Raw genomic sequence first — 14,881 nt, 5'->3', positions numbered from 1 at the left:
AGATTATTTTGGAGTTCTAACAGAAAAAATAATCTATCCGGAATAGCTGACTGAAGCACTTTCACTGCCAAAGAAACAGCGGTGACGTTTTGGCCACCTAAAAGGTGGATTTTATGGTGGCTAAACATTCACTGGGTCCCTCTTTGTGGTAAATATTTCACACACCTCTAGCCCAAGAGAGAGAGAGAGAGCGCGTGTGTGTTTGTTTTTAATTCAGGCCCAGATCTTGTATAGTTTCTTCTGATGGTGGAGACATTTTGGTCACAGAAATGAAACTTGAAATGAAAGGGGACTCCTTACCTTCTCTAAATCCAGCTCTTCTAAAAGAATGCTTGCGTTTTTGTTTGCTTCAGCAGCCTGTCTATCTTTGGCTTGTACTATTGATTCCATACAAAGGTGGCATTTCTTTAACATCTCCTAAAATGACAAAGTAAATCAATCTTCTGTCTGAAAACATAAAATTCTGTAATATGTATTGTATTTGTTGACAAACTTATATTTTCCAAATGATACGAGATTTACAGATTTGCTCAATTACTTGTATAAATCAATCATTTTTAAAAGGTTTTAAAGAAAAAATGTGAAGAACATTGGTATTTTGTATTGGAGGCATATTGGTACAAAGCATTTTTAAAACATTTTATTATTTTAATTACTGGTCTTTTAACTGCTAACATGCTGTGGAAACTACAGAATCTTTTATTATGAAAGAAGCAGTCTGACACACACAGAACCGCAGCTACTCAACTGTCAACAAAAGGGAGTTTTGTGGTGATATTTAGAGTACCATCAGAAAAAGGAATAGTGTTTTCTTCTCTTGTTTTTTAATTTAATGCTTACAAAAGATTTCTTAAAGCTCTGGAGACTGAAACTCTCTATTTATCCACAGAATAGGTGGAACAAGGCCAGCAAGCTTTTCCACACTACTCCACTTATGTGCCTCAATTTTGGCTTGGATGGACAGCCACATGCTTGAAAGAGTAGTTCAGTTTCTACTTCTGCTCAATTACTGGCTTCCTTGCTGAGTCTATCAGGAATTTGGTTAGTAAAAATGATAAATGTGGACACGTGCCCTCACTTGTAGGACTGTCACAGAAGCTGAACCAAGGCTCTGGAACTATTTGACTCAAGGGATAACTACTAAGTTCATAATGTTCAGGTCTAAATGCAGTACCCAACTCCAGCTTAACTTTCCTTCAGCAAGTTCCTCCATTCCCCCTTCCTTATACATACTATATTACAGTAAAGCCTAGTATCCCTAATTGGGTGCCAACTGCGCTGGGCACGGTGTTGTCCAACAGAGGAGACAGTCCTTGCCCCGGAGAGTTTAAAACCGAAGGCTGCTGAACAGGATAAAACAGGCTGATGAAACAGAAAGGGGGAAAAGGGATTGGGAAGCTGAAGTAACAATAAAATGATAAAAGAAAGTTGGGAAGGAAAGTAGATGTCACAGCTCTAACCAAATAACCCAGCAACATTCTCTCTCTCTCTCCAAGCTAAGAAGGAAGTCCTTGGGAAGTTCTCAGATACATTGTGATGTGGGCCATATCAATATTTGGATGAATGGCATTAAATTCTTGCAAACTCACAGAACTTTGCCGGTGAGGTGAGGGGATGGGGGGAAGAAGTGCCATGGAGAGTGCTGTCTCCTCACTCATGTCATCCTCCAACACTGCACAGCCTGAACTTCAGGGAGGAGATTTTGCAGGGAGTGTGATGATGGTGCAGGGAATCAGGGATACAGTGGAAACACTCTGTACTACCACCGCTCTACTTTTCTCATGATCTACTTCCTGCTGATGCCTTATTCCTTTTGATACCTGATGCCATTTGCCCATACCAACCTGGACCAGAGATGAACAAGGCAAGAGATAGAACTTTCACAGCAGGTGAGAGGCTCAAAAGATATTACCAATCCCCTGAGAAGCAATTACTTAATATTATGGAAACTGGGAGGCCATTTATGCAAGATAAATGGATAGCAATTCAATCCAACAGCAATTCACTTACTCAACAGCAAGTGTCAACTTCAGATATTTAGTTCAAGCTCAGAACAGCATTGGATCCCAAAAATACTGAACAGCATAAAAGGAATGCTTGCTTATAAAGCAGCAATGGATAATATATTACTGTTTGTTTGCAGTTCTTGTTTACTGCATTTAATCAACATCAGGAGAACAATCTTTCAACTATGTTTAAGAATGGAAGACTTTAGGAGCTTCACTGGAGTTATATGAATATAATCAAATGTCACATTGGAAATGTTAGAATGTTATATTTATTTTTATGGAAAAGAAAAACAAAGTTGCCTTCTGTAATAATATTTAAAAATGCAGTAGAACTTCACTGATCTGAGCAAGTGTCTGGGAAACTAACTGAAAATTAGCAAGTAATTATTCTGCCATTTTCACAACCATTTACTGTAATTTGTACTACTGTTACAGTATTTGGATTTTCAATTTTTACCAAAATAAAACACATTTATTTTGAAAATCATGGTATACTTGCTTTGCCAGTCAAGCAGATGTTCACGGTAAATTCTACTCCAACCTTGATTATTCACACTTAGAACTATTCTTTTAGCAATACTTTTCAGTCTTACCAAAATCTTGCTAAGAGTAGCCACACTACAACAATGCCCTTACCTTGTCAGTAATCGTTGCTATGTATCGCATACATTCTGAATCGGATGGAAACTGGTTTACTTCTTTCACTAGATAGCGCACCACCTTTACATGACCCTGAAAATTTAATTTCAAACATCAGGTTATTTCATAGCAAATTAATCGCTCTTTTAAAGCACTATACATTTGTCAAACATGGCTGTCTCTGGAATATCTTGTATTAATCAATAGCTCTGTTACTGAGGCATCAGGCATCTACCCTTCCAAACTCTTTCAAATATTAATTAATACCCAATTTCTCAAGTCTGGAGATGCTCCACTCCTTTCCTCTCCTTCACACATCTTTTTAGTTAAAAAGTTACCTAAATTATTCAAGTATTTTTGGTTTTGGAATGTCAAATTCAACTTTTTTTCCCATTTCAGACACTTCTCACTCTCTTCTCCATGATCAAGAAGAAAACCCTTGATTTTAAAATGTGTGGGTATTTACTAGTTATTGTGGAGAAGTGGTTTCTTTTGAAAAATGTATACTAGTTATCTTTGAAAAATGCTATTTGCATCACATGTACAGTAGTCAAGTTTTCATAATTCTAAATCTTTTATCTATACAGTTCAATGTGCTATATCATCAATAGGATGGAATAGAACATCGTCAATGGGAGAAAAACACGGAGGCAAAGTCAAGATGCTTAATTTCAAACCAAGTACAATGGTTAATTACAATATTTATCTTGTAACAAATGAACAATGCAATTTTAATCATTTTAACTTGATAGCAGTGGGTGATACAGAGTAGCTTAGAGATTGACTGGTTGCTTACTGACTGATTTAGGGAACAAATCCACTGGTGGTATACATGTTTCTGCAAAGAGAGCAGTCTATCCTGGGACTTTCATCACTAGATTCATTTTTTATTACAGGTTTCAGAGTAGCAGCCGTGTTAGTCTGTCTTTTTTCTTTTGTAGAGAGGCAAAATTTTTTATTACATATCATCTTGGGGAGAGAGGTCTCCTACTATTAAGATCATATGCAAAACAGCCTCAGCAACCCTCCCTTGATTCATGCTGGAACTGAGTACCTTGCATGCAATTTCTTGGCTAATGAGGTCCTGAAAAGTCATCCAAACCAGAGGCTTCATCAATAATCAAGTCATAGATGGTATTAGCCACTAAGCTTTCATTTACCAACATCAACTGAAGAGCAGGGTTCATGACACCCTTCTCTACTGAGCAATTCCAGCAAACCTATGCAATACCAATGGAACAGATATTTAATAGTTCAAACTTGGCTTATACCTCACTAATAATGTATTACTGCCAAGCCTTCTCTTGCTCATGAGAGATCCAAGGGATCACACATTTGCCTTCACACCTTTCCAGTTCCATAGGTGTCCATATACTCTACTTCTGGCAGTAACCAATCATTTAAAATGCAATTTTGTATACTAATATTTGCAAAGTAATAGTTTACTCATGTCACACTGGGTCCTTGTGATGGGGTGTGCTCCCCATACTGGCCCTATAAAAGCTGATTTAGGCCAGGTAGGCCCAATCAGCTAATTAGGCTGAAAATGGGGGAGATTTAGGCTGGAAACTGCTAATTAGAGAGACGCTCACCTGCAAAGGACAGGTGGGGATTCTACAAAAGGAAATTGGAAGCAGAAGGGGCTGCTGGGAAAGTCTGCAGTCACTCCCTGGGCAAAGGGAGATATGTTTGGGCTGGCAAACCCAGAGAGTGGGAAGGTCAGGAAGAGGACAGGGCTCAGGAAAAGGCAGTAAGGTCTAGACAGGAACAAACCTTGACCGCTGGTTAGAGGGTCCCTGAGCTGGAACCTGGAGTAGATGGCGGGTCTGGGTTCCCTAATCAGCCACTGGGAAAGTGGCACAGGCAGTGCATAGGAAGACTGCCTGAGCGTGTTTGTGGAGAAGAGATTTTCCCCCCCAAAAAGGAAACCATAATAATGGCCTAGCCAGGGGCTGAATGATGAAAAGGCCAGAGCAGCTCTTGGAGCAAGAGAGAGCTGCAGACAAAGAGGGTGTGGAGGGACATCTTACAACCACAAGGAGAGGTGTCAACCTGGTGAGCTATTCCTCAGAACGGCCAGGAGGAGGCATCATCCTAATGGTGACTGGAGCACACGGTCATAGTCCCAAAAAACCGGATAGCTAAGACTGTAACTCTTTCCCATGAATGTTTCTGCGACATGTTGGCAAAGCATAACGTTGCATAGGTGATGCAAATACCTGTTTTTGTGGGTTCAAACCAGACCCTCAAAATATTTATGTAAGTTTTTCATTTACTCTTTTAAATATTGTGATAATTAAAGAAGAGATTTAGTAGATCTAATGTACCCATGTTCTGATTACCATCGCACAGTTAAATTTACAAAGAAATATCTGAATAAGGAAGGAAGGAAGAAAGAAAGAAAGAAAAAAATCCATTCTACCTTTCGAAAGGCTGCCATAAGAGGCGTTATCTTTCTGTTATCAGCAGCATCCACATCTGCTCCAGCTTGTACCAGTAGCTGGACAACATCGAGATGCCCACCATTTGCTGCAAGCCATAGTGGAGTATTCCCCTTCTTATTCCGTACATCAATGTGAGCTCCCCTAAAAAAAGCAAATTGTTTTGATCAAAAATTGAATCATGCTTTGAGAATAAACAATACACAGGACCTGTATAATTAGGTCATTACCTATTTCAACTAACCTTTTAGCATTAAAATACTGTATTTTATATATGTTTGGCATGGAGATGCTCGAGTTTCTAAAATTGTTTTTTGACCTTCTGAATCATTATAATGATATAAACATTTACAATACACAAGCAGTATGGTAACCTGAGAGCATGCCAGAAATCCAGACTCAGGAGCTATCTCTGAACCTTTGTTTCTAACTGCAGGTGTATCTCAAGTCGTGGTCAGGCTTACAGGAGGGGCTTGCTGACAGCTGTTTCTATATGCCTGCTGCTGGTCTATTCATGAACGTGCATTGGTATCTACCTTGGAAATGGCTGCTAATGGGAGCATATTCACAGTAACAGTGAATATTACAAGATGGCGGGTTCAAAAGATACATCCTTCTACAATGAGGATGCAAGGAAATATTGAGATCCCTGATCTGATTCTTAGGTCTAAGCCTGGTGAGGAAGAAAATACATGTTTGGGTCAAATACAAAGTATAAGCTAAAATTACTAAATGTTACATCTCCTGTGAAATATAGAAAGGCAAGACAAAAACAACGAGGAGTCCAGTGGCCCCTTAAAGGCTAAGGGATTTATTTGGGCATAAGCTTTCGTGGGTAAAAAACCCACTTCTTCAGATGCATGGAGACATCTGATGAAGTGGGTTTTTTACTCACAAAAGCTTATGCCCAAATAAATCTGTTAGTCTTTAAGGTGCTACCGGACTCCTCGTTGTTTTTGTGGATACAGACTAACACGGCTACCCCTCTGATAAAAGCAAGACAATCAGCATTCAAGACCCTTTAACGGCATAGCTTCAGATATGGTACCTGCTAATGAGAAGCTCACAGAACTTGTAGTGCCCTTTGTCTGCTGCTATGGTTAAAGCTGTATCTCTCGATGAGGGTACTGGAGGAGCATTAACATCTGCACCTTTGTCCAGAAGAACTCTGCCTACCTCTGCATACCCACCCGAGGCAGCTTCCATTAATGGCGTGAGACCAGTCTAGGTTGAGTAAGCAGGGGGAATAAGAGAGTTAGTTTTTGGTTTTAATTTTTTTTTTAAATAAAAGCCAGGAATAACGTCAGCTTGCAGCAATAAGTTCTAAGTTCAAACAGATGCATTTCCATTACTACCTTGCAAGCCACGTTTATATAAACCGTTACCAACATTTAAAAGGAAAAAACAAAATCACCTGCAGCTGGCCAAGAGTGTGGACCGTGCACGCACTGCGTTATATTTTGGAGACTAAACATGCTTTTGGGGATAAATCCTGGACCTGCGCTTTGCAGCACCAAGAGGTGGAGAAGCCCCTGGCTATCATGTTACTAGGCTTTTTACAGTAGCCCAACCAATCTTGTACCGGTTTGGGCATGAGGAGCAGGTAGCAAAGAAGGGATGTTCTGCTGTGGAGCTCATGTAAACAGGTTTCTGCATGGGGAGGGAAAACCTCAACTGCAGCAACACCTGTATGGGGTCTACTGGGTGGGGAGGGAGATAGCCAGACAAGTCTTGGAGGGGAGAAATCCTATTCTAACAGCTGGTATAGAAGCAGATCCTGTGAGTTTAACTTATGTTCCATTTAGTGGGCAGAGGGAAGGGAGGCAACCATTGACCTGATCAGACCAATCTTCATTCCTTGGTTGACAGCTCCATTTTAATGCTGTCTGTCAGGGACACTACGTGGTAGGACAACTGACGTAGCTGGCTGGAATATTGACTGTCAGCTGAAAAGGCTTTTCTCTACTGTCATCCTCCACCCCAATGGCTGTCAAATCTGGCAAGGAGAGGAAATGCTAAGTGAAGTCACAAACTCTGTCCCTGGCAGGGGAAGGGATTTGATGGCTGCAGAATTGCTGTACAGCCTCATTTACGGGGTGCACACCTCCGGATTCCATTTCACCTTCATGGCTGTGGAAGCCAGGCAGACTGTAGAGATTCAGCCAACAAATATAGCTTGGGTTAAGATCAGCTTTTAATTTTTAAAAATATGAAGGTCTCAAGAAATTTAATATAAAATGATGAAGTGTAAGATTTATCATCATTCTGATGCTTGTCATTATTTGAAGATTAAATAAAGCTCCAGAAGCTAAAACAAATGTTTTTATGTACTGTACACACAATGGGTGTATGTCTGTGTGTAAACCAACAGTAACCTTAAAACAAAGATATTTCTTTTCTTTTAAATAGCTCTATTAAAACTCAGCCTCTTCCTCGTTGGTTTCAATAGGCGTGTGCACAATCTATAATCATATAGTTACTACATAGGAAATACTTACTTTCCCTCTTTAGTTAATTTCCAAGGGGGAAAAAGTCACGTGAAACATAGAACTAAGTTCTTAGTATAAATCTGCTTAGCTGAAAGACACATATCTCATCCAGTTCCTTACCTTAGCTCTATGCTCGACATTTGCTTTTCTGTCAAGCAGTAGACTAACTACTTCAGTTCTTCCTTGGAAACAGGCCAAAGTCAAGGCAGTATTCCTATTGGTCTCTATCTGGGCATTAATATCAGAGCCCATGTCCAACAATAGCTTAACAGCAGCAGTGTGCCCATTCATAGCTGCCAACATTAAAGGAGAAATGCCCAGTTTGCTACCAGTTCTGGGGGGGAAAAACAAACGAACAATTTTAATTTTCATTATCTTTGAAAAGGGTGATAGGAAAATTAGAATGTGAAAAAGGACAGTTCCCAAACTAGAAGTTACCATTGGTAATTCTGAACTTATTACTACTTGCAGAAATGCAGCTCAAAATAGAAAAAAGTGTATTCATACTAAACCTGAAAGTTTCCTTTTTCTGAGTAATGAGGTCACAAATCTGTTACAGCAGAGCTCTAATCTACCTGCAGCACTGGAAGCAGAACCAGCCCTGCTAACTCAAGATGGATATTACAGTAATGTACTGCAGAGCATAACAAACTTTGAAACATACTGACTGACCCAAAAGCCATATCACACTTCTCAGCATGTTACTGAAAATCTGCCAAAGGGAGGCCATATCTGTTGATCTTATTACTAAGAGAAAAGTAGTTTTCAGGTAAGGATGGATACATTTTCTCATTCTCTCATATGAAGGTCCACAGGTCTGTTCCACTGATTTTAATCACTGGGTACATCTAGGGAGGGAGAAAGTGATGTTACAACTCTATAAATCTATTATTAAGGCCATTCTCTACTACCGGAAGACTAAAATTGGGAGCACCTTTCTCTCAAAGGAGCGAGTGTTCAATTTGGAAAGCTGTAAGGACATACTAAGTGATGACCATGTGACCCCCTGGGAGATGATCTCATGAGATATAAGGCCTCTACCGCTCTTCAGGAAGAGTACTCCGACATTAGTGATAAACACTTTTTGCTTTGAAGACGCCATAGAAAAAAACACATTAGTCAACACTGAAATATTCTGTGGTTTTCTGCCCATTTAACATAGGATGCTAATGCATGAAGAGGCAATTTGATTCGTAAGATGGTATACTGTGTTTAATGTAAGTCTGGAGCTATCTGAACGACTATTTTAAACCATACGAAAGCTATAGTACTATGTTTCTATAGAATGCTGGAATTCTAAAACAGGATAGTGTGGCCACGTGAAGAGCCTCGGTCCCTAGACCACTTCATTTGAATGTCAGTTATGTCAATTATGTTTTTGTGTACCTCACGTGGGAAATCTCTTGAGGTTAGCAGCATGGAGTGGACCTTTCCCAAATACCTGGATGTCCCGAGGCAAACCATGTCCCAGAGAGATTTTCTGCAGTAGGCCTGATTCCTGACTGCACAAAACACAAAAATATCTATCCAGGAAGCAGTCAGTGCAGACCGGAGTAGCTTGGTCTTTCTGGACTTAGTTGCCATGCTGTACTCCATGAAGATGAGCAGGAGTACAGGGCACCGAGTTATGTATATTTTGGCCAAGCTGATTCTGCTTGACAGCTCTAAGTACTCTGGGACTGAACTAAGCATAGACTCATAGAATATCAGGGTTGGAAGGGACCTCAGGAGATCATCTAGTCCAACCCCCTGCTCAAAGCAGGACCAATCCCCAACTATTTTTTTTGCCCCAGATCCCTAAATGGCCCCCTCAAGGATTGAACTCACAACCCTGGGTTTAGCAGGCCAATGCTCAAACCACTGAGCTATCCCTCCCCCCCATGGTGGTCATGGTTTCAGTGTCTCCTCTGCAGCAGGAACGTCTGGAGTTGCTTGCCTGCAAGGCAGGTCAGTATCATTAACCCCATCTTACAGGCACAAAAAGGTGAAGTGTCTTGTCAGAGGTCACCCAGCAGTGTCAGAGCCAGGATCAGAACCCAGGGCTCTGGTATCCCAGGCTAACTCATGATTCACATTGACCCCCTTGCCTGAAGGCAGAATGAGAACTGTCTGGGGTCATCAGAGGCTGGGCCACACACCACTTCCTGCCAGTGAATGGCAGATCTTGTTCCACCCTCCAATGCTACAAGTAGGATGAAGACTCACTGGAACAGATCCGTGGGCTTCAGTATGGGAGAGAAAGTGACTTTATGACACAAAGCATGGGAGTCTGATATTTGAGACTTTAACTACTATAAATCCTTGTGAAAGAAAAATGGTACTGTTTATATTTTTTTAAATTTCAATTGTGAACAATTTCCCATCCTGCTTTAAAGCTTTGATATTTGTCTCCTTTGCTCAGTGTCCCAGACAAAGTCATGCTACAGCAATATGGCTGCAAACAGAAATAAGGTCAGACAGAAATATTTACATGCTAAAACTATTAGAAAAACTTTATTTACAAAGAGCCTACTGTCTTTTGAACTATCAGATTGGTGAGCAAAAGAGAATATTCTTCTACATACAGTAACGTCTACATATTATAAAATAGTTTTTTAAATAAAACTGTGTACACTTTTTGGTAACTGGGCTGGAGAAAGGGAAAGTGTGTGTGTGTGTGGGGGAGAATAAGAGAAAGGAGATGCTGTCTAGGTGAGTGATTGTTTCTTGTTTCAAAAGTATCTATACTCAGCTAGCAGACAGATCAAAGTCAGTAGGAGGATTTTCACCATAACCCAGAAAGGAGTGCTAAGTTTTGCTACCAAACTCATGGAGAGATGCTTGAAGGAAGGGGGAGAAAGGAACAGGAGTTAAAATGGTATGGGTCTTCAAAAAGCATACTTGAACTGTTCCTGTCTAAAACTGGGCAAAAACTAAAGCAATGTAAACCGTACATTTCTTTAAATATTGTATCAAGATTAAAAGCTTTGGGAATGAGTTTTTGTTTCATACAATCACCAAAGTGAACTTTTATTTTAGATTTAACAAGCAACTATAAAAGCAGGGGAGTAGAGATGAAAAAGAGAACTTGCCTAGAATTGATTTCTGCACCAGCATTTAGTAGGATTTTGATGATGTTCACATAGCCACCAGAAGCAGCTAGACTTAGAGGTGTGTAATCAGAAACGTTCCTGTGCTCTTTGTTTGCCCCTCGAGCTAGCAGCAGCTCCACCACCTGCAATGTTACAAAATAAATTACTTTTGATTCTCTCCTTAAAATTGAAAACCTAACTGGAGAAAATGTTCGAAATGTCTGAATACACCAAAAAGACATGTCTAGAAAAAACAGGTCTCTGTATTGAAAGCAATCCTTTTAAAAAGAAAGAACTTGAACTCTTCAACACCATGCCCCTAGCCTCAGAAAAACATATTACAGTTGCAATTACTTCTCCTAAATTTCATGGCAATAAAATTTAAAAAATGTTAATAAAATACATCACTCCCCAAAGTTGACAATAAAATAGTTTCTGGCTTGGGTAATTACAAATTTGAGAAGAAAAAAACCCAGTACGTAATGACATTGTGCAAAGGAAATTTCTTTACTCAGTGGAAAAGACTACAGTGTCCATCTCCAGTTATATAAGCCCAGTAAATCACAATGATTTAAGAGTACTTCAGCTACCCATGCTATACAATTTTCTCCATCCCGACAGTGAAGCACTCTTGCTCTCTGATCATCCCACTTTTGGATTATGAGTAGATCTTTAGCTGAATATGCTAAACAACCATTCATCATTTTCAGTCAGGGTGCTGAGGTGGGACCTAGAAATCAGTGGTGTGCCTTCTCCCTATTTCCCCCAGCTACTCCACTGCACAAAACTCTCAGAAGCAGTATAGAATTGTTTCTCTGCTTCTGCACTGAAGCAACCGTTATTGTAACTCTTAACAGAAGAGGTATAGTGGGGGGGGGGGGGGGGGAGAGAATACAAACTACTTCTTTCTTACAGGTGTGGCTTCCTTACCCGTTCATTTGTAATCAAGTGGTCAAGACCTGCATATTCTGTAGAAAGGTGGACTTACATTCTGCAGGAAGGTTCCTGGTTTCTGTAGCACTCTGGTGCAAGAGATTTAATTCTGGGGCAGTTCCTTTTACAAAATTGATTTTAATTAGCTAAATATGGACATTAACAATACACCCAGTATTGCTGCTTCTCACAATTACAGCAACTGCTAAGACAAATGGTCTCAGACATTTTAACCAATATGTCCTGAACTATTCACTATTCAAGATAATGTTAAAAATATTTACCTGTCTACAGCGATTTAGAATTGGGGCAGCTGTACCACTCATACAATGTGGGTATTAATTATTCTTCAGCAGGCATACCCAAAGAGCAGAAAGTTAAAGTTAAAGTGGTTATCTGTTGCTATTTGATGTAGCAGTGGAGAGCTGGGATGGGGAGAGCTGACTACTGTCTAGTGGTTTGCTGATATGGGAATCTGTTTTCAAACCCCTTCTTGCAAATGTCGAGTCACCTCAGACCAACAAGGTGAGGGTCAAGGGGAAATGTAGGCTCTTCCCGACATGAAAAGCATCAGTTATCTACTGGGTGCCAAAAATCCCAACTGTCAAAACTTCCCACGTTCTAAGACAACTTCTACAATACATTTGTGCATTGTCAACACGCAACTCTAGCACACTGAAAATTGGAGGCAACACAGACTATTTGAACACAAGAACATAAACAAAGGAACTGTGAATGACTGCATTATTCACTTTCAGATTTAATTCAATACAATTTAGCTTTTTAAAATGTAAAGGTATCTCAGAATTCTAAATCAAAATGTCACAGAAACCAAGGAGCCTTCCTCTTGAATGTAGGTCTAGCTTGCTGCTAAATACTAAATTATTTCTTATATTCATATTATAATACATAACCAATCCTCAATAAGTTTGCAGTTCATCAATATATATAGTTTAATAGCAACAGTCCTTTAAAGTTGGGGTGCTGTGGAAGTCTAGGCATATTTGTTGCCCATACTAGGGAAAATAAATTTGCTCTTAATCTAAACCATGTAACTTACAACCTGCTTCTACAGTAAGGGTGCCTTTATACATGGGTAAATTTCACTTCACCTCTTGTCTTCCCCCTGAACAAGCCAAAGACAACGGCGTGTCCTTGGTTCTCTCAGATTGGGCTTCAATATCTGCACCATTGTCCAACAAGATTTCGACAACACCAACATGACCAGCTGTTGCAGCCAAAATAAGCGGAGTAAATCCTGAAACAGAATAAAGAATGTTTGAATATCTCTTCATCTATTTTTAAATCATTAACAACTTTAGTTATAGCAATAAAAAGAAAGTTGGGTCACCATAAATAAAGTCTAAAATAAATGTAAAACTGTACGTAATGCCAGGTTCTAAGCATGTAATTGTTTTGCTACATTGTAAGATACTGGAGTTCACTCTAAATGGAACCCACATATACCAATATACTGAGATTCCTACCTTTTTTGTCCCTATGCTCAATGTTAGCTCCTCTCTCTAGCAGCGTTTGTACTAATTCTTCGTGGCCACCAGCACATGCAAGTGTCAATGCGGTGTCATGATTACTCTCCGTCTAAAAGAAAAAAAATTACACATACTTCAAAACAGTAAAATACATTTTCCTTCATTTTAAAATTCCATGGTCATTACTGCATGAAGATTTAAATGTACCTCCTTTACAAGACAAATCTTTTAAAAGCCCAAGAAATGTTTTAAATAACTCTATAGATGTTTTTCTTGTGAAACTAACTATAATCATCCTCAAATTAGATAAGCTTCTGAAGTCAGCTCTTTAAATAGAGATTTAATAAGCACCTTCAAGAACTGAGATATATCATATATTTTCTGATAAACTGTTTAATCTTTAAAAGTCATAATGCCAGTCCTGCAATTTACACTCACAATACAAGAGGCATTAAAAATCGTTGCCGTCTAAGAAATGCATGGATTTTATTTTATAATTTTTACCCCCTATAGCAAATCTACAAATAAAAATTAATTCTCATCCTTATAGCTAGTGTTTCTGAAGGAACTAGAGCATTAGGCCTTAGCAGCTGGTAAGCCAACAGAGGGAGCACAAATGAATTGGCAGGATTTATTTCTGGAGCAGTGCTAACATTATTGATAAACACAATAGAAAGGTTGTGAAGGGAAACATGGGGGCTGAAGTAAGTGTTTGACAAAAAGAATAAGGATAAAGTTGATAGGTAAGTCAATTTTGATTTCTAGTTAATAAGAGAATGGATTAACTAGGCCTAGTGCTTGAAAAATGAAAAAACAGGTTTCCAATTTTTGAAATCCAGGCCTATGTAGGTCCCTGTAACTTTTTTGGAAGGTGGGAGGTTTCCTTGATTTTAAGACCCAGAAAAAGGATGACTTGAGAGACTTTAAATTGCCCTCCTCCATTTCCGCCAGCAGAGAGTGAAATCTTGGCCCAAATGTCTTTAATTCAGCACAAAAAGTTCCCATGTTTCCTTATTAATAGGAAGGTAAGAACTCAAAAAGTTGACACTTCCCAGAAATATGCCATCCATAACTGTTGACATTTTTAACTTGGCTTAGAACATTATGCTAAACAACTGCAGTCTTAGGAGCAAGGAGAGGTGAAGTAAGCTATGCTGCCAGACTCAGAGTACTGACACACTGTGAAGAAGACTTTCATTTCTTCAAATCAACTACTTTTCACTAAAAAAACAAATCCTTTATTGCAATACTTCTCAAAAACTCTGGTCCCCAGGAAACATTCAGAGCCCTGCAGTGAGCTTAAGTGATCACTCTTCTGAGGAAGTCCATCAACTGCTAGAATTTCAGAACCACTGCCTTATTTATAACTCCACAGAATGAGCTCACAAATGACCCTACATTTTGATCACTGGTAAACTAAGTAGGTTATGGGAGCAGGATTAAAAGATACAAGCGGTTCTTTTAAATTTAAATTTTTCATGCTCCTGCTTTTAAAATGTTCTGATTTTTGTAGAATGCATCCACTGTCTCCAAGTAACCACTTCTATATTTCCTGTTATTTCTAATTATCTACCATCTTGGTATGATGCACTTATTGATTATGACATTACCTGTCAGGCCCATACGATGGAGTGATGTATGTTTCATCAAATCCTTCCAGTGCCTGGTTAAAGAATTATCAGCTCATTCAACGGTGTATATGTGCGAAAAAGGAAAAGCTGTGGCGTTTGATGCAATCTTTTACTGAGATTGTGACAAGACTTTTAGATGGAACACTTTATAAAAGGCAGCAGCCATCTCGCTCTCTCT

General features: G+C 39.3%; 1 protein-coding gene across 3 annotated transcripts in view; it reads right to left on the bottom strand.

The window, feature by feature from the left end:
• Positions 1–14,881, bottom strand: part of ANKRD17 (ankyrin repeat domain 17) — a 142,482-nt gene that overhangs the window by 20,789 nt on the left and 106,812 nt on the right. For all 3 annotated transcript variants that reach the window (XM_065405663.1, XM_065405664.1, XM_065405665.1), the window contains 8 exons: positions 13,070–13,181; positions 12,695–12,840; positions 10,650–10,792; positions 7,699–7,912; positions 6,138–6,313; positions 5,071–5,233; positions 2,646–2,741; positions 301–417 (listed from right to left, as the gene is read on the bottom strand). In XM_065405663.1, the coding sequence (XP_065261735.1) occupies positions 301–417; positions 2,646–2,741; positions 5,071–5,233; positions 6,138–6,313; positions 7,699–7,912; positions 10,650–10,792; positions 12,695–12,840; positions 13,070–13,181 (1,167 nt within the window). The remainder of the gene's footprint in view (positions 1–300; positions 418–2,645; positions 2,742–5,070; positions 5,234–6,137; positions 6,314–7,698; positions 7,913–10,649; positions 10,793–12,694; positions 12,841–13,069; positions 13,182–14,881) is intronic.

The sequence above is a fragment of the Emys orbicularis genome, chromosome 5 (assembly GCF_028017835.1).
Source record: "Emys orbicularis isolate rEmyOrb1 chromosome 5, rEmyOrb1.hap1, whole genome shotgun sequence".
Classification (NCBI taxonomy): domain Eukaryota; kingdom Metazoa; phylum Chordata; order Testudines; family Emydidae; genus Emys; species Emys orbicularis.
Note: the sequence above shows the minus strand (reverse complement) of the source record. Positions and strands in the feature narration are given on the sequence as shown.